Here is a 24,277-nt window from a genome sequence, read left to right on the forward strand (position 1 = left end):
GACTGCATCACTTAGCAACCAACTTACCGGTCTCAATTGTGGTCACTTAACGAGGACTACCTGTACAATAACATTTCCTCTGAAAAATATTAATAAAATAAAACAAATTGTGATTGGCATATGGGGCCCAACTTTTAGTACACCCGGTATACTTAATATATAGAGTATTATATATATTACAGAATACCTTGAGTATGTATGTGTGTATAAGCTTAAATAGAAGTATCATACAACATAGAAGAAAATTAATACAAAGTAATTCAAATGTAGTAATACAACATAGAAGAAATGTAATGCAATGCATTTCGGTAAAGCAGTCTGGTGTTGATCATTCCACAATGATTCCTCAAAGGCCTTTTAGAAAACCCAGGCTTTCTGGACGACTTTAAGATTGGAGGCATTCCTCTGCTTGGGGAATCCCTCTTCTGTAGGAAGGGAACCCCTGCAGAAAACACCCACTCTTGGGCTCCTTTCCATTGCACCTTCGGGGGGCGGTTTCAGAAGACACTATCTAGCCATCTAAACTGGGCTAGAATTATCTGTGAAAGGCAGCCATAAAGGGCATCAATGGTAGACAGAAGCAACCCAAACGCATGAACGCATACACACACAAACAGGATTTTTAACAATAAATTGTATCTTGAGCCTAGTAGTATATTCAGGAGAGCACATGTGCATAGAGAGAGATAGAAGAGAAAATATATACATACCTTACATATAAGTACTTTCAACGTGGGATGTCTGTAGATAGAATCTTTTTGAAAATGATTCACCTGCTGACCACAAGCTGTACAGCTGACAATACCATGGAGCCCTTCCTCTACCAAAGAGAGAGAGAAAGTGTGTTAGACACTCCACATTTTTTCCATAAAAATATTGTTTTAACACATTTTATCTGGTACATTTTGAAAAGGGATGCTTCATGTCAATGGCACAATTTGTGTAATGTTGATATAATGTTACCAAGCACATCTGATGGACACTGAATTGGAGAAGGCTATTACAAGGCTTGTAGAAAAATATTATTAAGCAAATAAATTATTACGAGATAAATAAATATTACTAGCTTCCACTTCAAAAGATTCACTTACATTTAGTGAGTTAAAATTTTTACAGTTGTAAATCAGTATCATAAAATGAATAAGCATTTCCAGTTAGACATCAATAATATAATAACATTTTAAAATTATAATTTATAATCAACAATATAAATAATAAAAGGAGCAAAAGATATAAAAACTTACACATAAATGTTATATAGCTTATAAAGACAACAGGAGTAACAAGCTATTTATGGAGGATCCCAAACAAAAACAGGAAGCTTCAACTTCTAAGTAACGGTTTGTTTCACACTTTCAAACTAATTAATATTTATATATCAAAATGTCAAGCCTACACACAATTCTGCTGATTTGCATGATTTCCATTTGCACTGGGAACTGTACATCAGGATCACCATTGGTGTCTTGATTCACAAAACATTTTTTAATTCACCAAAGTCCTTACATAATCTTCTCAGGTTGCAGATACTACAGTGTGTCCAAATGCCATACATTATGGGACAACAACGAATGAACAGTTGTGCATAGCTGGTTTTTCCTTTAAGCAGCAACAGCAAACAATTAGTGAGCAACTATGCTCCATTTGTTTAGTATATCACATAAACAGGGACTGCTTCTCCAAGAGGAAAAAGCCAGGGAGAAAAACCACAGCTTCAGTACAACACCTGGCCGCTTATACTCTGAACAAATCCAACAGTTTACACAACATGCTGCAGAACTCACTGGTCAAGTCTGGTCCAATCCTTCCAGAAGTACTCCTCAGAATACTTTTGGAAAGGTTGGAACTGTATCCAATCACTTACAGTAAAATTGGAACAACTATTCTGAATGCAAAACATTTTGCACACCATTAAAAAACCACCACAGTGGAGCTAATAAAAAAACTAGGTCATCCAACACTCACTTTCTAACAGCAATCGGCTCACTGGAAACTCACTAATTGGCCAATCAAATAGTTCTCTTTTCTTGATAGCTTTTTCTTGACCAACACCTGATATGCAAAGCTTCTGCACGCTGAAATTTCACTTGGGTTTTAAAACTCATTGTCTTTTTAAAACAGCAACATAAGCCAAAATATGGCCACCATGTTATTTTGTGAAAAAGAATATTCTGTCTCTCCTAAACTCACTGCTTATCAATTTTACTGGGTAACCACAACCTCTAGATTAAAATTTTCATCAACCCTTGACAAAATGCAGAATTCTCTAGGTATGCAAGACCCTTAAAAAACAAGGGTGGGCAACCATTGGGGGACTGGGGGGACATGAAGTCCACAGGGGCATTTCATGATGTATCACACAGGTGGACAGAGACAGGGATTTTTAAAATTTGTATTAGTTTGGAGGAACTGGGGAATGTTTGCTTTTGTCATGTTAGATTACCTTAGAACTTATACTACCTTTTATGTGTTCTTCCCACCTCAAAATGTAGAGGAATTATGATGCTGATTGTCAGCAGCTGTGAATGACAGGGCCACAGGAAAGGCGTTTGTGGGCTTCTTATACCCCTGGGGCATCAGATTGCCCTCCCTTGCTCTGAAGTGCACAGCCAGCAACACAAGTAATTCTTATTAACCTACCTTGCCTATTAAGGGTTCAGAGGGCACTGAAAACCAACATACAATATGCACAAAGTAATGACCAACATGAAACATTTTAAACCATGGAACTGGAATAAATTCATGATGCATTTACCTCCTCGCTTCTTCTGAGATTCTGTTTTCATTTTAGTAGTGTTTCTGTTCCTAAATTCAGGTCCTTTAAAGTCATCTTTGTCTTCATTAAGGACTGGCTCTGGTTGTACAACTATGGTTCCTAAGGAAATGACAGTTAAAAGTTGCAATTAAAATTATGGAATCAGAATTCCAACATCCAAATTTAATCATGTATTCATACAGTTATCGGGCTTTGAGTGATTAGCCACTTTATCTAGCCTTTGTGATGGCTTCGAAGGACTATCATTCCCACAGGTTTAAAAAAAATTCAAAAGAAAGCTTGGCCAATCCCACCTTGGCAGTTTTTTTCAAATCTCCTGCTATTTTTCCGGGGTGCCAATGTCTCATCCAGTTCACGTACGAATTGTATCTAACAGACCTTACTGCTATTTTCCATATGCACCATAAGCTAAATATTCCTGAGTAAACTTTTCTGCCTTTTTGGCCTGCTTTGAATGAGCTTCACATACTTCACCTTTCTTGCATGTACATTCACACAAATACATGGCACAAATACTATCGCCATACCATGGTATTATATGATTAGCATTATATGTTAGTGACCAAATACTGACATTAATATATTGATTATGTAATTCACTGATAAATGGGATAATACAGGATTAACATATAGACGGAGGTACACAGACATATTGCAAATTATATTTATACACTATTTACAAAATCCAGTGTTTCCATACTTCAGTATACCAACATTACAGTTACATTATTATGTGTTTATTTATGGTCCAAGACCAAGTCACAGAACTTAAAAATACAGCACATCATTAATAAAAGCTTAAGTAACAGTACTTACATATATAAAAGGAGGAAGGCCTATAAAGTTGACAATACACTGAAGGCACCAGATAGTTTCTATAAGCTGAGGCTATAAATATTTTGCTTCTGCCTTCAAAACACCTGGGTATTGGTCGTTTAATAAGAATACCTCAATCTTGTCATCATGAGTGGAGTTTATCAGAGTCAAGAGCGGGTATATTAGCTCTGATCACCAATGTGAGTACAGGTAGCCCTCACTTAACAACTGTTCATTTAACAACAGTTCGAAGTTACGAAAGCCTTGGAAAGGGTGCTTTATGGCCCGTAAAACACTTCCAGCCACCATAAAACATCACAGAGTCCTCCCGCGGTCACATGGCCACATTTCAGGCGCTTGGCAACCAGCTTGCATTTACGACCGGTTGCCAAGCACAATCACATGATCTCCATTTGCAATCTTCTCTGCCGTCTTCCCCAGAAAGTCAATAGGGAAGCCGGCAGGGGAAGTTGTGAGGGGAGGGAACGGAGAGGAGCTGAAATCCTTCTGCAGTAGCTCTGCTGCTGCAGCCCCACAAAAGATTTCCCTTCCATGCACGGAGGGGAGTGAGAAATCCCTTGTGATGACGACGACGAAGTGGCACTACAGTATATGCAAATACACTCCCCCTTCTAGAAGTGTGCAACAAATTCTAAACTGGAATGGCCATATTGATTGTTCTCACCTCAAAAAAAAAAACGTTCTGAGAGTTTTGTTCCCAGCTCAAAATAAACTTGGCAATTTTGAGTCTTCCAGACTGGTCTGAGTACTGCTACTGGATTTTCATTTTGAGGCTTCTGATTAGGTTGTCTTTTTATAAAATAAATACAATAAAATAAAATAAAATAAAATAAAATAAAATAAAATAAAAAAAATAAAAAATAAAAGACTGTGGGAATAATTCATGGCTCAGCTAGGATGGGTTTAGAGCTCCAAGGCGAACATCCATCATCCCACAAGATGTGGTGCTGGCTACCAGCTTGGCTGGCTTCAATTCATGGGCCAGGGGTCGATCCAGCAGGGCACTGCTTATGCTCTTATGACCCTGTTCTGTTCTTTCTTCTACCTGTGGGGTATGTACATTACTGCCGTGTTTAAAATTCTTTGTTATGGGAAAACTAGGTGGTCATGTGGGTGGACCAGATGTGTTTTGTACTCAGCTTTCTTCTGCAAACAGGCAACCTACAAAACAAGGCATGTAAAGAGGAGTACAAAAGAAAAGTAAATGCAAATATGTTACATCTGCAAAAGTCTGTTTTATAGGTGTTACTAACTGTTTAGGTTGTACTGCAAACGATAGTCTAGATGATTTTCTAAGTTTTGCATATTATTCATGTCCTTGTGCTCAAATGTGTTGAGAAAGACCGTGTTAGTTTGAGCTAATTTCTTCAGGTCTGATGTGTGCACCATGTGCATGCTTTTCAGCCTTGGGGAGCTGGTCTAAAGAGCTGACAACCTGGGTCATTTCTCTCCTTTAACATGGAAATCAGGCCTTTTTCAGTGTCCAGAATAGACTACCCCTATACTATTATCTGTATGTTGGTTGAAATATGTTCTTCTCTTAGCTGATCAAGAAGCCCAGGCCTCAAGAGTGTGCATTGTCATATTGATACCTTTTTCCCCTGTTCAACCACCAGGCCGTCCAGGTATAAAATGTACTCCCTGGAAAACGTTATAAGAGTCACAAAGATCTTTCTGGGAGCCAAAAACATGCTGATTGGAAGGGCCCTCAACTGGTAGTGGGTGCTCTGGTATTTGAACCTGAGGAACTTCCTAAGGGACTAGGCTTTCTCTTTCTCTATACTCTTGATTAGGATCACATCTTGGGTCTCTCAGACAATCTGTAATCCTTGAACTAGACCAGTATAAAGAGTTATTTTGGAGTCTATCCTTTTCAGCCACAGTTGTCTCTGGTCAAGAACTACCTAATAATGAAGCTTGTTCACATCCTGCCTCATATTTTTGTAGGATGAGCCAGGGTAGCTGTTTGGTCCACAGGGTAAAATTTCAAATATAACAAACATGGAAAAGGAGGCCCTTACAGCTAAGGTTGTAATTTCTCCTCTGGATGTCTGGGCATATCTTCCCTATCTTTATTCACAATGCTCCCAAGACAGCTGCCATAACAGCATCCAAGGTCTCAGGGTATGGAAGCAAGAGGGACTATTTGCTACTGGGAACACCTTTGCCACCGCTTCCAACAGAGGATCTGTGGGAGTGGCTGGCTCTGGTTCCTTCAGTTCTAAAATCTTGCAAATGTTCTTGATAGTTTTAGAAGACTTGCCTTCTGAAAAAGCCTACTGGATTCACAGCATGAATGTTTCCCCTATTCTTCATCTTGGGACGATTCCCCAGAGGGAGATATCAGAATTATTTGTATGATGGGGGGAAGAGAGATGGGATGACACTTCCTCCTTTAGTGGCATATATCTTCACCATACAGTACCTACTCCTTGCCTCCTGCAATGAGTCAAGAAGATGCATCTAAGGGAGAAGGGCGGGGGATGGAAAACAATACCTTTTCCTTCTTTCCTTCCATTTTGCAGAGCACCCCAGCTGAGTCCCAAGATGGTGTTTTCTGCCTCCCCCCATGTATTTCAAGTAAAAGGCTTGATACAGCAAGGCTGCCATCTAGTTAGTCACCATGGGGGTCTCCGGTGTGCAGAATGGTGTGGAGCCTTCAGGGAAACTGAAATTATCTAGCAAAGTCTACTGAGTCATTCCAGGGCTATCATCCTTCTGCAAAAAGGGCACAAGGAGGGCATCTCCCATGCAGTTTCCATCCTCACTGGGTCACAACTGCCCTGAGGAGTGAGGACCTTTCGGGATGCTACAAGCAGTGCATGGCTCACGGCCAGCATGCTGATCAAATTCCCTCCTGAGAACTCTGCAGGGAGACAGGGACAGGCAGCTGGGTCATTTGGCTGGGAGTTGCTCTCTTGTTCAGTGCCAGCCATTGAAGAAGCCCTCCAATGAGTCCAAGTACAATGATTTGCTGTCCATTGGTTTAGAAGTCTTGGATTTCTAACCCTAAACTGCTACATTAAAAAAAAAAGGTAAAGAAACTAAAATGAAGGAAAAAGAAGAAAATAAAATCTGGCTCTACTAAAGGGATTCTGGCCATATGGACATGTTGGGCACCTGTGCTCTTTGGAGCAAAGTCAGCGTGGAACCGAAGGCAAAGCTATGTCCAGCGTCAGACGTCATAGCTTTGCCTTCAGAGCGAGTGGGAGGGAGATAGCCCATTATGGACGTACAACAAGCAGCAACAGCTTCTGGTTCAAAACAAACACAGCTTTCTGAGCTCTTGAAAAATGTTCTTCGAGTTATCTGTTCCAACACAACAAAGTTATACAAAAGAAGTAACATTTCCTTTTTATTACCAAAATTCTGATTATATAATATTTAAAATATAACATGTAAATCTAATTACAACTCATATGTTGTTCTGTCTGTTCAGGCTTCATAATTGAAGCATGTTAAAAAAAGTGAAATGAATAAGATCTTTAATCTTCAATGTTACAAACATATTCTCTTAACTGCTCTAAAACTTTAATTTATGTATGTTTCATTTGTATTCAATTTGTTTTAATATATATTTAACTTAATGAATTGCTTATCCCCAGTGCTTTATATCCTGAAATCAACTGCTGCTACTTGAACAAGAATCCATTATTTTTATAATGAGTTAATGTAAGCAGCAGGAGCCAGCATTTTCAAAATGGAAGAGGAAGGAAAGAATAGGGAAGTTTCTATGGTTTGTTCAGTCACCAAGAAAACATTCCAAAACTTACTAAATATATTAATTGTAACTGTCACACTGTGACAGTACTTCTGAAGTAGCAGATTAATTACCTTTTGGCAAACTTTTCATATCAACTTCATTTTCTGAGTTTTCATTTGAAACATCTTGATTCATGGTTTCATCTAAAGTTTGTTCTTCATCTGAGCCAACATATTTTGTTACAACTGTAGGTTTCCTGAATGAGCAGCAAAGACAAATATTCATTATGCCATTTCTACATATTTCAACAAAATTACAGAACTTTAGCAAACTGCAATTTTGCACAGAATTACAGCCTGAAATTATATTTTTATGCAAGGAATTTAACACAGTTCATGAAAAATTTAAAAAATCAACTAAAAGAATTATAACTGTTATACAATTCCACATATTTAATTCTGGGTAATTGGATTTCAGATCTAAGGACAATCATATTTGATTTCTAAGGGTAAATTAACATTATGAATGATTTTAAAAAGTGCAACCAAACAGTATATACTCCATCAACTGCCCCACAATATTTCTGTTGCATCAACTCTTAGCATAGATATCAATTGTTACAGTCAGGGTGTATCTCCTGATTCAGTGAAGCAGGCAATTAAAAATTTAAATAACACACCAACTAACCTTTTGGAGCGCGATGATCCTAATGATTTGGATCTTTCAGAAGAGCTACTACCCTATATATGAAAAAATGCAAAAATGCAAACCTCTTATACAGAATCAAAATAGTATTATTCCTCTGTGTGTGTATATCATCTCAGATATTACTCTGCATGCAAATTAAATTAACTTCCTATATTTCAGTCCTTAGGCACAATAAAAAGTGTATCCACAAGTGTATTAATTCATTATTAGAGAAAAATATGCTCCAATTATTGGATGCTATAAAAAAAAGCTTGGACAGGCAAAAAATATGTATAGATAGAAAGATTTGCCTTGGACAGGCAAAAAATATTGATAAATAAATAAATAAGCAAGCAAGCCTAAATAGTATGGTGGATGTTACTACAATAATTAAGATAAGCAAAAACTGTGTGAAAATTACTGAGCATAATCAAGCTGCTTTCACACAACAAGGAAAAAGAGTTCTGTGTCAGACTAAATCCCTCGCTCAAGAATATGTCAACAAACCCAGTAAAGGCAGTCCTCACTTAGCAATGGTAATTGAGATGGGGAACTCCCTTGTTAAGCGACATGGCCGTAAGGCGCAACATTATATGACCGTGCTGACTTACGACAGCAGGTCTGGCAGTCCCAGTTGCCGTCATTAGGCAAATCCTGTGTGGTCACAGCATCCCACAGTCATGTGATTGCATTTGTAACCTCCTGCCGGCTTCCCCATTGACTTTGTTTGTTGGAAGCTGGCAGTGAAGGTCACAAATGGTGATCATGTGACTGTGGGATGCTGCAACAGATGTACCTAAGGGGACCCATTGTAAGTACCCCTTGTTCAGCACCATTGTAACTTTGAACGGTTGCTGAACAAGTGGACGTTAAACAAGGACTACCTGTACATTTTATATCCAGTCAACAAGAGCAGTTTCACAAGTCAAGTGACTTAAAAGCATGGAGTACAGTGAATCCACAAGAAATTTATGTTTGACATGGGGGTGGGGGAATATTTAACACATATGGTCTAGCTGCTGTTAAATTTATGATTCCTTTGAATGTCTCAGCATTCTGTGCCTATCAAGACACTTTCTTAGGATTCAAAAATCCTTGGTAGCCCCTAGAAATTGGAAATAGGTGCTTCATGTACATGAAGTATAAAACTATACGGTAACAGTTTTTTACTGTCTGCATAGATCTTAATGGAACATATCTCAAAGAGACAAGTAAAGTCTTCTTCAACATGAGACAGCATGGTACAGCAGTTACACTGTTGGAGTACAAGCGGAAAGACCCAGGTTCCAGCCCACCTTCAGCCACCAGGCAACTCGCTCTCTCTCAACTCAACCTACTTCACAGGGTTGTTGTGGGAGAAATAAAATAGGAGGAAGGAACATTACATATACCTCCTTGAGCTACTAATTTAAAGGCGGGACAGAAATCTAAGAAATAAGTACAATGTAGAGCTGGCTTCATCCCCAGAAAACAGATGTGTGGGGTAAAAGAAATTGTATTCCATCATACCTGGAGAATGCTCAACAGAGAATCTGACCCAGCCATACTGTCGCTTCTGTGACACCAGGTCACAGCTTTGCCAAAACAGTTGAAAGATACAGAAAATGCACGCACACAACATACTTAGCCCTGTCAGGGTTTTTTGGTGGCTCAATGTGTTGCACAAACCTAACTTGTTTTTGTTAGTCACTTGAATTGTGTGGACTCAGAAAATGGGTTAATTTAGTAACTGAGGTTAATAACTTGAGTTGTATAATCCAGTCAGTGACTCTCTGGACTGCCTCCTTATCTGAAAAGTAGCTTCTTGTTTACTGCCTTTGTCACAAATGCGGTGGCCCTGAATTGCTTCTCTGGAAAAGAAAAACACCAGGAAACCCAGGAAAAATACCATGCTGTTTATTCACCAATGTGTATTTAAAAATATGCCGAGTCATATAAATAGATACAAGCACACAAACATTTCCACAGGGGCACTCCTTTGTCCGGACTTGGAAGCTAAGCAGGATCAGGCCTAGTTAGCATTTGAGGACAACCAGGGTCAATTGGGAAGCTGAAAAAACAACCCTGGACAAGGCAATGGCAAACCATGCCCATAATGCTGCCAAAAAAACTACATGGTTGTGTCCACGAAGACACCAGGAGTTCAGGGACAGCTTGATTTGAAAGAGACCCTGGTATACATAGTGAGTGCTTCAAAAATTATTCAGAAGAATTGCTTTGAATCTTTTACAATAACAATCCCTCCCTGCTATTTAATAAAAGACACTAAACTTTTGCAGGCTTCCAAGTGAGCCTGAAAACTAAAGATCCAACTTTTCATATTTCTGTTCTTGGTCATTTTCTAAATACTTGATTATAAATTTGAGGCAGACATTCATCCTACTAATTTCCAAAGGCAGTATTTCTACAAAATATGCTCACACCAGATCTAGATTACACACACAATGATAAACAGGGATGCACAAGGTTTAACATTTGAATCATTCCACTTCAATCATTCAGAAGTGTTTCATGTTTAAAACATCTCCAAAGATGGACAAGAAGTCCGTTTTGCATTAAAGGTGAGCTGCTTTTCACTTGGAATAGGGTGTTAAAACAGGTGTTTTGGATTCAAAACAACTCAAATTCAGAACAATTTGCACATTTCTAATAAAAGTAATCTGAAAGATCTGAACTATCAAATAAACCATAATTTTTCATAACGGTATTATTATATCAATGTTGTTACTATCTTCTATTCTTACCTCTTCCCTGTTGTTTTCCACTGGAACCGGAATATTTCCAGGCATACTGTCACTATCTACAGGAAACATGTAAACATGTCATGTCAACAAGTAAAAAATTGTAATAACTATTCAAAATATTCAAGCGACCTTTTTATATTTATGAGGCTATTAAGTATTACACCATGTTGAAGTCCAGACAAAACTTAGATTCATCTGATAAGAATCAGTAAGGTTTAACATCAGGATTAAAATTTAATCTATTTTAAATGAAACTAAGTTCATGACTCACTCCATGTACCAATGTTGTTGCTGAATTTTTGATGGTGGCGTTGACAGGAATACCAATTTAATCATTCCTAGGTTGCTATGAATTGGCTATAAATACGCAAAGCCTAGTTGCATAACACCCAGATTCCCACAACCTTTAAAGTGCTAGTGGCTAAGAGGTCATAGGAGAAGGCTTTTATGAGACTGGGAGGTGGGTCAATGTACAAAGCCACGCAGAGGAAGAACACTGGCCTTGCACTACTCGCCACCTAAGACCCCACTAGATGGGGGAGGGAAAATCAAAATGCGGAACGACCAACATGATTACATTACATATTGGTTGCAACATATCTGGCTAATCGTGGGGCCACAATATGTTTCTTGCTAGTATAAAACATGTTCCCCCTTCTGTACACACCCCTTTTGTATTACTATGCGAGTTTTAAAATAGCTGCTACTATGTTTAAAAAGAAAATTAAATAGTTGTCGCATATCCAGTGTGAGAAACCAATACCCACATGGAAGTAGCCAACAGCTCACTCTATACCAACAAAGTTGTTGAGATTGACAGCACGGTAGTAATATCAATAAAAAAATATTTCACTGCTACAGAGTGTGAAGCCATAGATAATTCTCCAAATCTGATCAAGCACCAGGGTTCCAAGTCTACATTCTCTGCAACTATTTCTTTCATGCTGCCGATGCTGTGGAGATCAAGCTAGCTCCTTCTTTGTTGGTTTTTAAGAAATTTCTGAAGACCGAACTATTTCAGAAAGCTTTCCACTTTATCTTTATTTTTTTATGGTTTGTATTGTTGTTGTATTTTTATCTTTTTACTATGGATGCTTGTATTTTCTATATAAGCTGCCAAAAGTCTTTTTGATTTCTGCTGCATAGAAATAAAAGTAAGCAATAAGTAAGTAACAAAGAAGAAATTGACATAAGCAATAATGATTGAAAATAAAAGCGGCAGAAAAACAATGCAGCACATTGTAACATTCATATAATATAAAAATATAAGAAACAATGGAAATACTAATAGCAAAATAAAGTCAGAAACATTTCCCCTTTCCCAATTAATATTATAAAGTGTTAGTTATTTCAATCATAAATTTATTATGATATTCATTAAAAACAAGACAGCAGCAACTCTGCCATACTGTATAGCATTTCACAGCTATACAATTCTGTGTGATGTGATAAAATATATTCAAAAACTGCAAATCTTAACAATTTTAGAATGAAGGTTTTACCTATATTTTTGCTCATAGATAATCTTGGAGGAGAATTTGCGTCCTCAGATTCTTCTGATGAGTGAGCCAAGAAGTCATGAAGCTTCTGCACCAAGGTATTCAACTTGCTTTCACTGTTAAAAAAAAGATGCACCATATGAATATATCCCTTTCAGTGTTATAGGATGAAGCAAGCTAGTTCTCTATCTGTATTGGAAGTTTTGAATATTCCATGTTATGGCAGAACAAAACTCGAAATGTTACTATTGCTCTACCAGGGAACAATGGTCACCTAAAGTAAGTTTTGTTCCCATATTGTTCAGCCCATGACCACAGAAGCACAGTTTATGATGTGATAGATGATGCTAAGTGTTACCTGTTACCAAATGTACAAAAGAATTATTTGTTGCATTTAGCTTTAGCTAAGATGATAAGTTTTTAAAATAAATGTTAAACAATGTCCAGGCTGCAAAAATACGCTTGTTTCTATTTAACTGTTATTTCCATTGCTTGCAGTCAGGTTGCAATCTTACCTACTGGCAAATATTTCTTACACAACAATCAGCAAATAACACTCAGCATGAATTATCACACCACTTATTTTACATACTACTTAGTTTGGAAATTAAGAAATAAGGGCTCGCTTTGAGTTACCATTCTTTATGGTAGAACACTCAAATTAAAGTGCCCCACTTTGTCCTTATCTCCAAAATAGAGTTTTATTTCAAATTCAGAAACCTCAAGGTATCCAAGCTTATCGTATTTTGCATCCTCTTAGATACAAATTATCATATATGCACTTTTATTTGCCAAGATTTACATATCTGATTAGGCACTTAATGCTTCATTTATTCATCCATTTTATTTAAACAATTTGTATGGCCACCTATCTTGAACACAATTCTGGTAAGTTCACAACAATAAAAACCATAAAACAAAAACCTGGCATCTCTGTCATCTTCCTTGATTGCACCCAGCAGACCCATCCACAGGCTCCCACCTCACCCTATCCCAGTGCCTGGGGAAAGGTCCAGCTCTTTGTGGCTGTCCTGAAGGCTAAAATGCTGAGGTCCTGTAAGATCCTGGGGAGGGGAAGGGAAGAGCGTTCCACAACTACTATGGAAAAGGCATACTTCTTAGGTCCTACTAGATGGCAACGTTCAACCGAAGGCATCTGGAGGGTGCCCACTCTGTCCAACCTGGTGAGGGAGGTAGATACCCTCAGGGAGAAGCAGTCCCGCAAATAACCTGGTCCCATGCCATGGGGGCATTAAAGGTAGTAACCAGCATCTTGAATGACACCCAGAAAGAAACTGGGAGCCAGTGCAGCTCATGCAACAACATTATAATATCAGCAAACTGAACCAGTGACATTTTAAGGTGACTCCCCTGTTGTGGGTGATATGTGGTTGCTGTACTTCTCTCTCCGTTTGTGGTTCGTATATTCTAATTTTTTAATTTTTAATAATGATCATCTATGTTTTTATTATTGTTTTTACATTGTGATTTTATTTGATTGTTGTATGCCACACAGAGTCACTTCTGGTGAGATGGGTGGCTATATAAAATTGATAAATAAATAAATAAGGAGTGCCCAACACTGTACACCACTGCATTTTGGACCAGCTGTAACTTCCGAGTGGTCTTCAAGGGCAACCCCATATAGAGCATGTTGCAACAGTTCAGCTGGGAAGTAACCAAGTCATGAGTGACTATGAGCAAGGTCTCCCTATCCAGCAATGGGTACAACTGTGACACAAATCTATGCAAAGGCCCCCCAGGCCATGGCTGACACCTGCTTCTTGAGCAGGAGCTGAAAGTCCAGGAGGACCCCTAAATTGTACACCAACTCTGTCTGGGAAAGTACAGTACCGCTGACAATCAAAGATCCTGGGAGGCTAAAACCCAAAGCCACTCCAACTGGCTAGGGTTAAGTCAGTTAAGTCAGGTTACATTTACTTTTCTTGGAACTTTTATACTGACACAAGCAATCTTATTAACAACTAAAAAAACCTGCTTCAGATCCAACATCAACTTAAATTTGATAAATTACCAAAAACATATGCATCTGTTGGCAGACAATACAATTAAAATTTAACATACTGTTAGCCTATTTACTTTGATTCATTTTTCTTGATGCTCAACCGCTAAGGAGAGATCTGCCAGCCGTGGTTAGCTAGCCAGATGTTGTGGGGCAAGCAATGTTTAGGGTACCTTTTCTAATCCCACACCTCATGCAAGAGTGGGCAGTGCTATCCTAGAAGGACTGCTCAGTCGCCCTGGGTAATGCTGGACATCTCTGCTGCCCCGGGTACTGAGATGAATGACCACTGCCCCAAGGGCCGCCCACATGTAGGCTTATGACTACAACTGCCAGTGGTCATCTCCACCTGTTGCTTCGCCACTCTCCCATCACCACAGGGCTCAACAAATTAGGTTTGGACTGAGGTGAGTTGCAGATGAGTTGCAGAGGAAGATGAACTGCACAACAGAAACTTGTGCGTGATGGAGTTTTAAGTAGAACAGCTGTTGCACGGAGCAGCCCCATGCTCTCAGCATAAGAGACCTTAACCCAGGGGCATGGAGAACCATTACAGCTGGAGACCTCTCCTGCTGCAGTGGATGACCAGGACGTCTAAGTGTCTTGTCATGCTCTTAGTGCTCCACAACGCCTGCTGGACCTGCCTTCTTGACCACTGGACCGCTGATCAGTCTCCTCAGTTCAATCTTGCTGGATAGAGACAAAGTATCAAGGCCTGAAGGATGAACAGTACTCATAGCAGGCAAACGTTGCCGTTATAGCATTGACATTGCTGCACTCAGTGAGACCAGGCTGGCAGATGAGGGTTCATTACAGGAAGCAGCGAGTGGATATACGTTCATTTGGAAAGGGAAACCACAGACTGACACAGAATTTACGAAGTAGGTTTTGCAATCAAAACTGCTCTGCTGAAGAACATCTCTATTCTACTCACTGGAATAAATGAACACATTATGAAGTTTCACTTTCCTCTCAGCAAGTCTGGTATATCACCATTGTCAATGCCTACGCACCAACTCTCATGAGTCCAGATGAAGACAAGGATGATTTCTACGAGGACCTGGTCCAGATTATTTGAACAACCCCCTCTAGCAACAAACCCATCATCCTGGGTGACTTCAATGCTAGGGTGGGGACAGACAGCAACAACTGCAATGGAGTCCTTGGGAGACATGGGGTGGGAAAACTAAGTATCAATGACCTGCTGCTTCTGAGCAAATGTGTGGAGCACAACCTATGCATCACTAACACGATGTTCAGACTTGCAAACAAGTACAAAATTACCTGGATGCATCCCAGGTCCAAACACTGGCATCTACCTATGTCATAGTATGTCAGCACAACCTTAAAGACATCATCATTACCCAACCCATGCAAGGTGCTGAGTGTTGGACAGATCACAGGCAAGTATGGTTGGTCCTCAACCTGCACATAACCCCTTTATATTGTAAGAACCAGAGACTGTCAGAAAGTCATTCAACATTAGCAGACTGCAAGACCCAGGCCAAGTCCAACATTTTCAAGATGTACTTAATGAAAAACTCTCCAGCAATTTACCACTTGCAGGAATCTGTTCTGAAAAGTGTACATAGTTTAAAGATGTCATCACACAGAGTGCAAAAACTGTACTCAGACTGAAAACCTGGGCACATCAAGACTGGTTTGATGAAATCCACGAGACCATTTCAGCAGCCCTCCAGGCCAGGAACAAAGCCTATGCAGACTGGCAGAATGATCCATCATCTGTCTCAAAGAAAGACAAATTTAAGCACCTGCAGTCCAAAGTACAGACAGAACTATGAGAAATGCAGGATGAGTGGTGGCAGAGAAAGACTGAGCAGGTGGAATGCTATGTAGACATGCATGCCACCAGAGTGTTCTTCAGTGCCATAAAATCAGTTTATGGTCCTTCTAAATCATGATGTTTCCCCCTGCTGTCATCTGATGGGTTGAGCCTAATCAAAGACCAGGAAGGACTGAAAAGCCGCTGAGCTGAACACTTTTCCAACCTACTCAACAGGCTGTCCACAGTTGATCATGATGTCTTACAGCAGATTCCTCAGTTGCCAGTCTTGAATGCCCTACACCTGCCTCCCTCTGTTGATGAGATCAAGAAAGTGATTTTGCAGATGAACTCAAATAAAGCAACAGGACAGGATGGCATTCCTGCTGAGATCTACAAAGCACTACACTCAAACGCCTTACAGGTGTTCCATGACATCTTGGAAGACATTTAATCCACAGAGGAGATGCCTGATGACTTCTCCAATGCCCTCATTGTGGTTCTCTACAAAAATAAGGGAAGCAAATCAGACTGCGGAAACTACAGGGGTATCTCACTGCTGTCCACTGCCGGCAAGATCTTTACCTGAATTCTCCTGAACAGACTTGTCACTGTCTCAGAAAGGAGCCTCCCAGAGGTGCAGTGTGGCTTTCGGCCAGAACGGAGTACAGCAGACATGGTATTTGCCATGAGGCAAGCCCAGGAGAAGTGCATCAAGCAGAACAAGCCTCTTTACTCTGTCTTCATTGACCTGACAAAGGCATTTGACACTGTAAACAGGGAGGCTCTCTGGATCATTCTGAGATGTTATGGATGCCGAGGAAATTTGTGAAGTTGATTCAGCTATTCCACTATGGAATGACAGGACGTCTTCTTTACAATGGTGATACATCAGCTGCATTTGCCATTTCCAATAGGGTAAAACGGGGTTGTGTGCTAGCCTTAGTCCTGTTCAATCTGTTCTTCGCTTGCATGCTCTCACGTGCTGTCCAGAGTCTGAAGGAAGGAGTGTACATCAGGCGCTAATTGGATGGCTCTCTTTGACCTTTGCCGCTTGAATGTACAGACAAAGCGCCTCCATACAGTCATCCAAGAAACCCTTTTTGCTGATGACTGTGTGCTCCTGGTGCACAAAGATAGTGATCTACAGTTGATGCTGAACAAATTTTCAGTTGCAGCTAGGCTCTTCAGCCTGACTACCAGCCCCTGCCAAATACTAACCCCACAGAACCAAAGCCCATTGTTGATGATACCCAGCTGAAAAATATAAACAGTTTCAATTACCTGGGAAGCAGCATCTCGAGCGATGGGTCTTTGGACAAAGAAATTGACTCCAGAATCAGCAAGGTCAGCCAGACACCGGGGTGACTACATACTAGAGTGCTCAATCAACCCAACATCCGTATCTCCACAAAGCTGAAAGTCTATGGAGCTGTGGTTATCCCTTCTCTCCTATATGAATGTGAGTCCTGGACTCTGTACCGAAGGCACATCAAACAACTGGAGAAATTTCACATGTGCGCTCTCCGCTCCATCCTCAGAATTCATTGGCAAGACCGTGTCTCCAACCTGGAGGTCTTGAATCACACGGAGTCCACCAGCATTGAGTCCCTGATTATCAGAGCCCAGATGCAGTGGGTGGGACATGTCATCAGAATGGATGACCACCGTATGGCTTGCCAGTTACTCTATAGTGTACTGGAGTCTGGGAAGAGACCTCGAGGTCGACCACACAAGTGCTACAAAGGCGCTGTGAAAGAAACCCTATGCCACTGTGACATCCAGCCAAGGGAACTAGAAGCTGCAGCTGCTGATAGAACCCACTGGTGAGCCCTTGCTATGAAGCCTCCATTGGCTTTGAAGACAGGTACTGCCAAAAACTAGTAGAAAACAATGAGCGGCATCATAGAATAACACCCACAGTTATTCTTCCAGTGCCCCCCTTGTGCTAGACTCTACATTCCCAGACTGGGACTACAAAACCACCTCCATGTCTACAGATGAACTGCACAACAGCGTGTCTTCTTCGAACCCAAAGAACTACCATATAGCCTATTACAGTGTATATTCACATGAATCATATAATACAAGTTTTCTCTATATATACAGAGTTTGTATACCAGATTGATGTTAAAGTTTAAATATCAAACAGCATGAACTCTGTTTGATAGGTAAATACTAACTTCTAGATGACTTTATTCACATCCAAAGACCTTCAACAAACAATTGGTTCCCCCCAATTGGATAGAACTTCTAATAAAAATATTAAAATCATTCATGGCAAATTACCAAAAGTTTTCTTTGACTTGATGGACAATTTAGGGCTGGTTATTATATGGAGACAGAAAAATGGCAATTCAAGAGAGTACACCTACTTTTCTGAAAGATGTAGATCCTTTTCATGAGTTTGCAAATAAACTAGGAAAGTGACTACCATATAAATTACGAAAAGAAAATTATACTGAAATTACAAGAGGGAGATATTGTATTAATGGACAATGCAGCTATACAAAAAGCATTTCATTAATATTATTCCAACTTGTATAAAGGAAGTGACATCTCCCTAGAGAAAATAGATGAATATCTAAAGAAACGAAATTTACCAAGGATTACAGAGGAACAGAGACAGATTATGAACAGACCTATAACAATAAGGGAAGTTTCTAAAGCTATAAAAAAGATTAAATTAGGAAAGATGCCTGAACCAGATGGATTATCTATTTCTCATTATAAATGTTTTGAGGATGAACTTTTTCAACCTTTACAAAACATGAACTCTATCCTACAGGGAGAAAAGATGCCAGAGAGTTGGAAAGATGCCAATATAGCATTAACACTTAAAGAGGGACAAGATTTGACTTTAAGATATAACAAAAACCCTGTGAGATACAAAAAAGAACAAGACTAGGATGCCCACTGTCTCCTCTCTTGTTTATTCTAGTTCCTGAAATACTGAATAAATATATAAGACAAGATGAGAGGATTGTGGGAGTAAAGATTAAAAAAGAGACTTATAAGTTAAGGGCTTTTGCAGATGACTTGGTGTTGGTTCTGGAAGATCCTTTAAAGGGAACTGAAATATTAAAGGGCAAATTTAAAAAATTTGGTGCATTAGCAGGTTTCAAGACTAATAAACAGAAGATGTTAACAAACATATGAAAATAGAAGATCAAACAGAATTGATGAATAAAATGGATCTTAAGACTGAGAAGAAGGTAAAGTATCTGGGTATCACTATGACAAACATGAACTGTTTGTTATCTCAAAATAACTATGTTAAGACATGGAATGAAGTTTAAAAAGACATGTTAAGATGGGAGAAACTACAACTGTCATTGCTGGGGAGAATTTTTGTGATAAAAATGAATGTTTTGCCTAGAATGATGTTTTTGTTTCAGACAATACCTGTTTTGACAACTGATGCACCATTTAAACAGTGGCAGAAGGATATATCTAAATTTGTGTGGCATGGGAAAAAACACAAATTAAATATAAGGTGTTACCAGATGCAAAGCAAAGAGGAGGACTGGGTTTTCCTGATTTGAAAGGACACAACCTGAGATTTGGGTAGCATGGGTATTTGTGGTATGACAAATTAAGGTTAACATGGATTTTAAAAATCATTATGTTAGACATGCCATGTTGACAATATGGAATAGATGCAAACCCAAGTTGTGCCTGAAAACATCTTTTTGGCTCTCAGCGCAAGAAGCATTTTATAGACGAGAAATAATAGGCAAACACAAAGGGCTAAGTTATCGTGAGATAGTAGAATTTTGTCAAGGCAAATGTAAAATAATATCAAGAGAAGAATTGATGGCAGAGAGATATAGTTGTCAATGGTTCTCTTATTTACAATTATTAGAAAGATTTAAAGTAGTCAAAAGAATTTATGGTTTTGAACATTATAAGACGAAGTTTGAAATAGAATTGTGTACAAATGATGAACATGTGATTGCTGAAATGTATAAACTTTTATTGAAATTTGAAAGAATGTATGATAATATGTGGTTGAAAGGATTAAAATTCACCCTATGTTATAATCTTCAAGGGAATTTTTATAAAATGATGTACTGTTGATATATGTCACCAGAGAAACTGTCTAGAATGCATAAAGCAACTTCAAATTTATGTTGGAAATGTGAATGACAAGGAGGAATATTTTACCATGTTTGGTGGATGTGTAAAAAAAGCTAGAAAATTTCAGATTCAAATACATACACTGATTCAGAGGATTTTAAAGATTAATATACAATTGAGACCAGAGGCTTATCTTTTGGGACTGATGGACAAACAATTGAAAAAAAGTCATGGAACTTTGTTTTTATCCATAATAACTGCAGCAAGACTTTTGTATGCACAAAGACAGAAAGATTCGGCACTACACACAATGGAGGAAAGGTTGGTGAAGATAATGGAACTTGCTAAGATGGCTAAACTGACTTCTTTCATTAGAGAAAAGACAGAATCTACATTTATTGCTGACTGGAAATCCCTTACGGAATTTTTGCGTAAAAGAAAAAAATGAACTTATAATTTATGGTTTTGATGATTAGACAGGATAGATTATAAAAAGAAGAGAGTTAAGTTGTAACCATAGAGTAAGAGATAAATTTATAATTGTACCTATAACTACTGTAAAGAAGATCAGAAGCTACTTCTTTATATCTTTTTTCTTTCTTTTCTATTTTTCTTTTACTTTTTTTCTCCCTTTCTTGCACTTCTAGCTTTCTCTTTGATTTCTTTCTTTTTCGTTTCTTTTTCTTACTTTATGTTAGTTTGTCTTAGTTTTTATCTTCCTTCTTTAAAATCTTTAATAAAAATTATACACACACACAAGCACATATATAAAGGAACATACAATTGGTAAGCTTAATCAAAACAACCATAGTATGGCTCATAATAAATAACATCAATATCCATATTTAATATATCTGTCTAGAATTTTTCCTACAAAATAAAGTGGAGATCACAGATGCCATTTCTTTCCCTGTATCTTTCAGGGATAATGCCAGCAAGAATTCAGACTGTAGCACAGTGTTTCTCAACCTTAGCAGTTTTAAGATATATGCACTTCAACTCCCAGAATTTCGCAGCCAGCATGCTGGCTGGGGAATTCTGGGAGTTGAAGTCCATCCATCTTAAAGTTGCTAAGGTTGAGAAACACTGCTGTAGCAGAACAAAGCTAATGAGACAATTTATCATGCAAACTGGGAGCACACTTTAAAAGTGACCTAATTCCAGATATTGTCTAGACAGGATAAAGGCGAGTTACTTAATTCAGGCCATCCAACCTGGAGAGAGGGGAGGGTTTGAAAGGGCTGCGAAGGCTAGCCTTTCCACTGCATTCAGTAGTCATAATATACCAAAGCAAAAGGCCTTCTTACTGACATATATATCTAAGTTCTTCTTCACTGCAGGAAGTATTGAAGAGCTCCAGATTCTCATTTAAACAACTATCAGGCCTACATGTAAGCTAACTTGCATCCCTGGTTTCTGTAAATCCTGTATAAATACATGTGGAGTTATCTATAGCATAGAGGCTAGTTAGCAAAGCACTTCTCCAATTTTTTTAACGCCAAGGTTAACTTCCCTTACTATCTTAGATGCAGCAAATATTTTGCCTGGCTTTTTTCTAGTGGCCTGGCACCCAAAAGCAGAACCTACAATGCCTCTGAAATTAAAATAACCTACAATTGTGCAACATAAATCAAGCTCCCCCTCCCTCACATATGGGTAAAATCTTAGATGCCACATAGAAACTTCACAAATTTCCTGAACTATGGCACAATCTGATCATTAAAATATATTAATTCACAACTCGTGCAGCACATTACACTGCCCATGAAGATATATTTTGTATAACTGTTAGGTAGCTTGAGTTCCATTATTTATAAATATAAATAAATGTATTATAAAAAAATTATAATAGTCATTATCTGTGTCAAATTGCAGATGCAGTACATTAGAAATAGTAACAACTCAATCAAGCAAAGTAGCTTATTAAAGCTGAAAATACATGAATGTTTCATATTTGTAATTGATGCAATTTCTTAAGTTATTTGTCTTTTTTTAACCATGATTTAAAAATGACTGGATTCACACAAATGATAATGCTGCTAATACAAAAATTCTACATATTTATATATATCTATATAAATCTAGGAAAGACTTCTCTCTGAAATACTCAGTAGCTGCTTTCATACACGCAGACAATACAGATGGACCAAAACATCCTATATTTTCTATGAGAGTAACAATTCACTTCAGAAAGATATACAGGTAGTCCTTGGGTTACGACCACTCATTCAGCAACTGTTCAAAGCTACAACGGCGCTGAACAAGTGGGACTTACAACCAATCCTCAGAATTCGCAACATCCCCACAGTCACATGATCACAATTTCTGACATTCCCTGCTTGTACCCCACAAAGTCAATGGGAAGCTGTGGGAAGTTGGAAATCGCAGTCACATATAGTTCTCGCTTAACGACAGCAACCAGGACTGCCATCGCTAAATGATGTGGTCATAGGATGTTATGATTTACGACCGTGTCACTTAGCTACAGCAATTCCAGTCCCAATTATCATTGTAAGCTGAGGACTACCTGTATATGCACTGTAAATATTTCTATGTTGCAAGGAAGAAGCAAAACGCATGGAAAGGATCTTCAGTGCATCTACTCTTTAAATTATTGTCTAATAAAAGATTCTTCTTCCACACGAAGACACATTGATTAACATTTAATTCTAAGTTCTTCTGGATTCTTCTGGAGTTCTTTCAAAACTATAGTGACTTTTGTATCATCTTCTCCCACATTCACCTCTGACTTGGGGCATCTGCAGCAGAAAATTTATGACTGTCTTCCATCACTGGGAGGTGAGGAGGGCTGAGGCTAGGCAGCACTGTTTCTTTATAGCAGCACTGGTGCTTTGGAATGGCCTCCTACTGGATATCAACTCACTCCCTCTCTACTGGCCCTTAGGAAGCTATTAAAAACTGTATTATTCCAGGCAGCATTTCATTATTTTGTTGACTTAATTTCTGTCATTTTTATTGTTATATTCACTTTTCTTTATAGTCATTTATGTTGGTAGATGTAGTTGCTGGTAGATGTTTATGTTAGCAGACACAGATGTTTAAATTGTCATTCTGTTACATTCACTGTTAGCCACTGACAGTCAATTGATTATGGTGGGGTATAAATGTAATAATTAAATAACTTCAACTATGATGGTAATGAAGATTGCTCAACCTAATATTCTGGCATCCTACTTTTCAAAATGCAGATACACAGCTGTGAAATATCTATTTTAAAACTGCACTGCTTATCTATCTTCTATCTGCCAAGAACAATTGACATAACCTTCCAATTCTCTCTGAATAACTAATACAGCACGTGTTCTCATTATAAACATAAATAAGAACATATAAATGACTTTTAAATATCTCTTACATCTCCTGCAGTTAAAACACTAATCAATGGGGTATGGCATACTTGAGCTCTAAACGTAACAGACACTATGCTGTATTCGTTTTGTCCAATTACTGCAAGAAAAAGTGCCAGCACAATAGTGCTTCAGGAACTAAGAGTACCTATATGATTTCCACCCCATATATCACTCAAAGGAAAATGCACAGACTCAATTATCAGAATTCTCCTAATGATCAGGTTTTCCATGTGAGTCATGGCTGACTAAAGATATCTCCGCGAACAAGCAGGGACAACGACCGCTGTGAAGATCAAAGACCAGCAAGTAGACCAGCCCTTCAAATCTCTCCAGAAAAGGGGAGAACGGGAGAATACTCATGAGTGCTCTGAATGGCAGCTCCTCATGAGGAGACTGTAAAACAATGGTCTCCCATTGGTTTGAGTGCCGGGAGCTGAGGGAGACAACATCTTTGCTCTCAGCAGTGGGAGAGTCTTTCATAAGGACACTAAGCCAGACAAACTCACTTTCTAATCACATTCAGAAATATTCAAATTTAATCAAATTTGGGGACCTTCAAAATGGCAAGCTTAATTTCACATCTGGTGAGTTTTACCTTCTTCTGATTTAAGACATTTTAAACAGAGACTTAAGAATTTAAAACAATATACAACTGGCAAAAAGCAAAAAAAAAAAAAAAAAAAGGATTTTGATGTAAAAAATTTTTTAGTGGATTGGGAGACCAGAGAGATTTGGAATATTTGCTATTTTTGCTGTAAGATTTGAAAAACAAGT

The 24,277-nt window shown here is 38.6% G+C and overlaps 1 protein-coding gene across 1 annotated transcript in view; it reads right to left on the reverse strand.

The window, feature by feature from the left end:
• The window catches only part of ATRX (ATRX chromatin remodeler), a 114,827-nt gene that overhangs the window by 73,031 nt on the left and 17,519 nt on the right, over positions 1-24,277 (reverse strand). The window contains exons 2-7 of the mRNA XM_007428674.4: positions 12,250-12,362; positions 10,748-10,803; positions 8,004-8,056; positions 7,448-7,572; positions 2,756-2,875; positions 711-820 (exon numbers count right to left, since the gene is read on the reverse strand). Coding sequence (XP_007428736.2) covers positions 711-820; positions 2,756-2,875; positions 7,448-7,572; positions 8,004-8,056; positions 10,748-10,803; positions 12,250-12,362 — 577 coding nt within the window. The remainder of the gene's footprint in view (positions 1-710; positions 821-2,755; positions 2,876-7,447; positions 7,573-8,003; positions 8,057-10,747; positions 10,804-12,249; positions 12,363-24,277) is intronic.

The sequence above is a fragment of the Python bivittatus genome, unplaced genomic scaffold, assembly GCF_059951505.1.
Source record: "Python bivittatus isolate LINGU-HERP-01145 unplaced genomic scaffold, Pbiv_v1 ctg000790_np1212, whole genome shotgun sequence".
Classification (NCBI taxonomy): Eukaryota; Metazoa; Chordata; class Lepidosauria; order Squamata; family Pythonidae; genus Python; species Python bivittatus.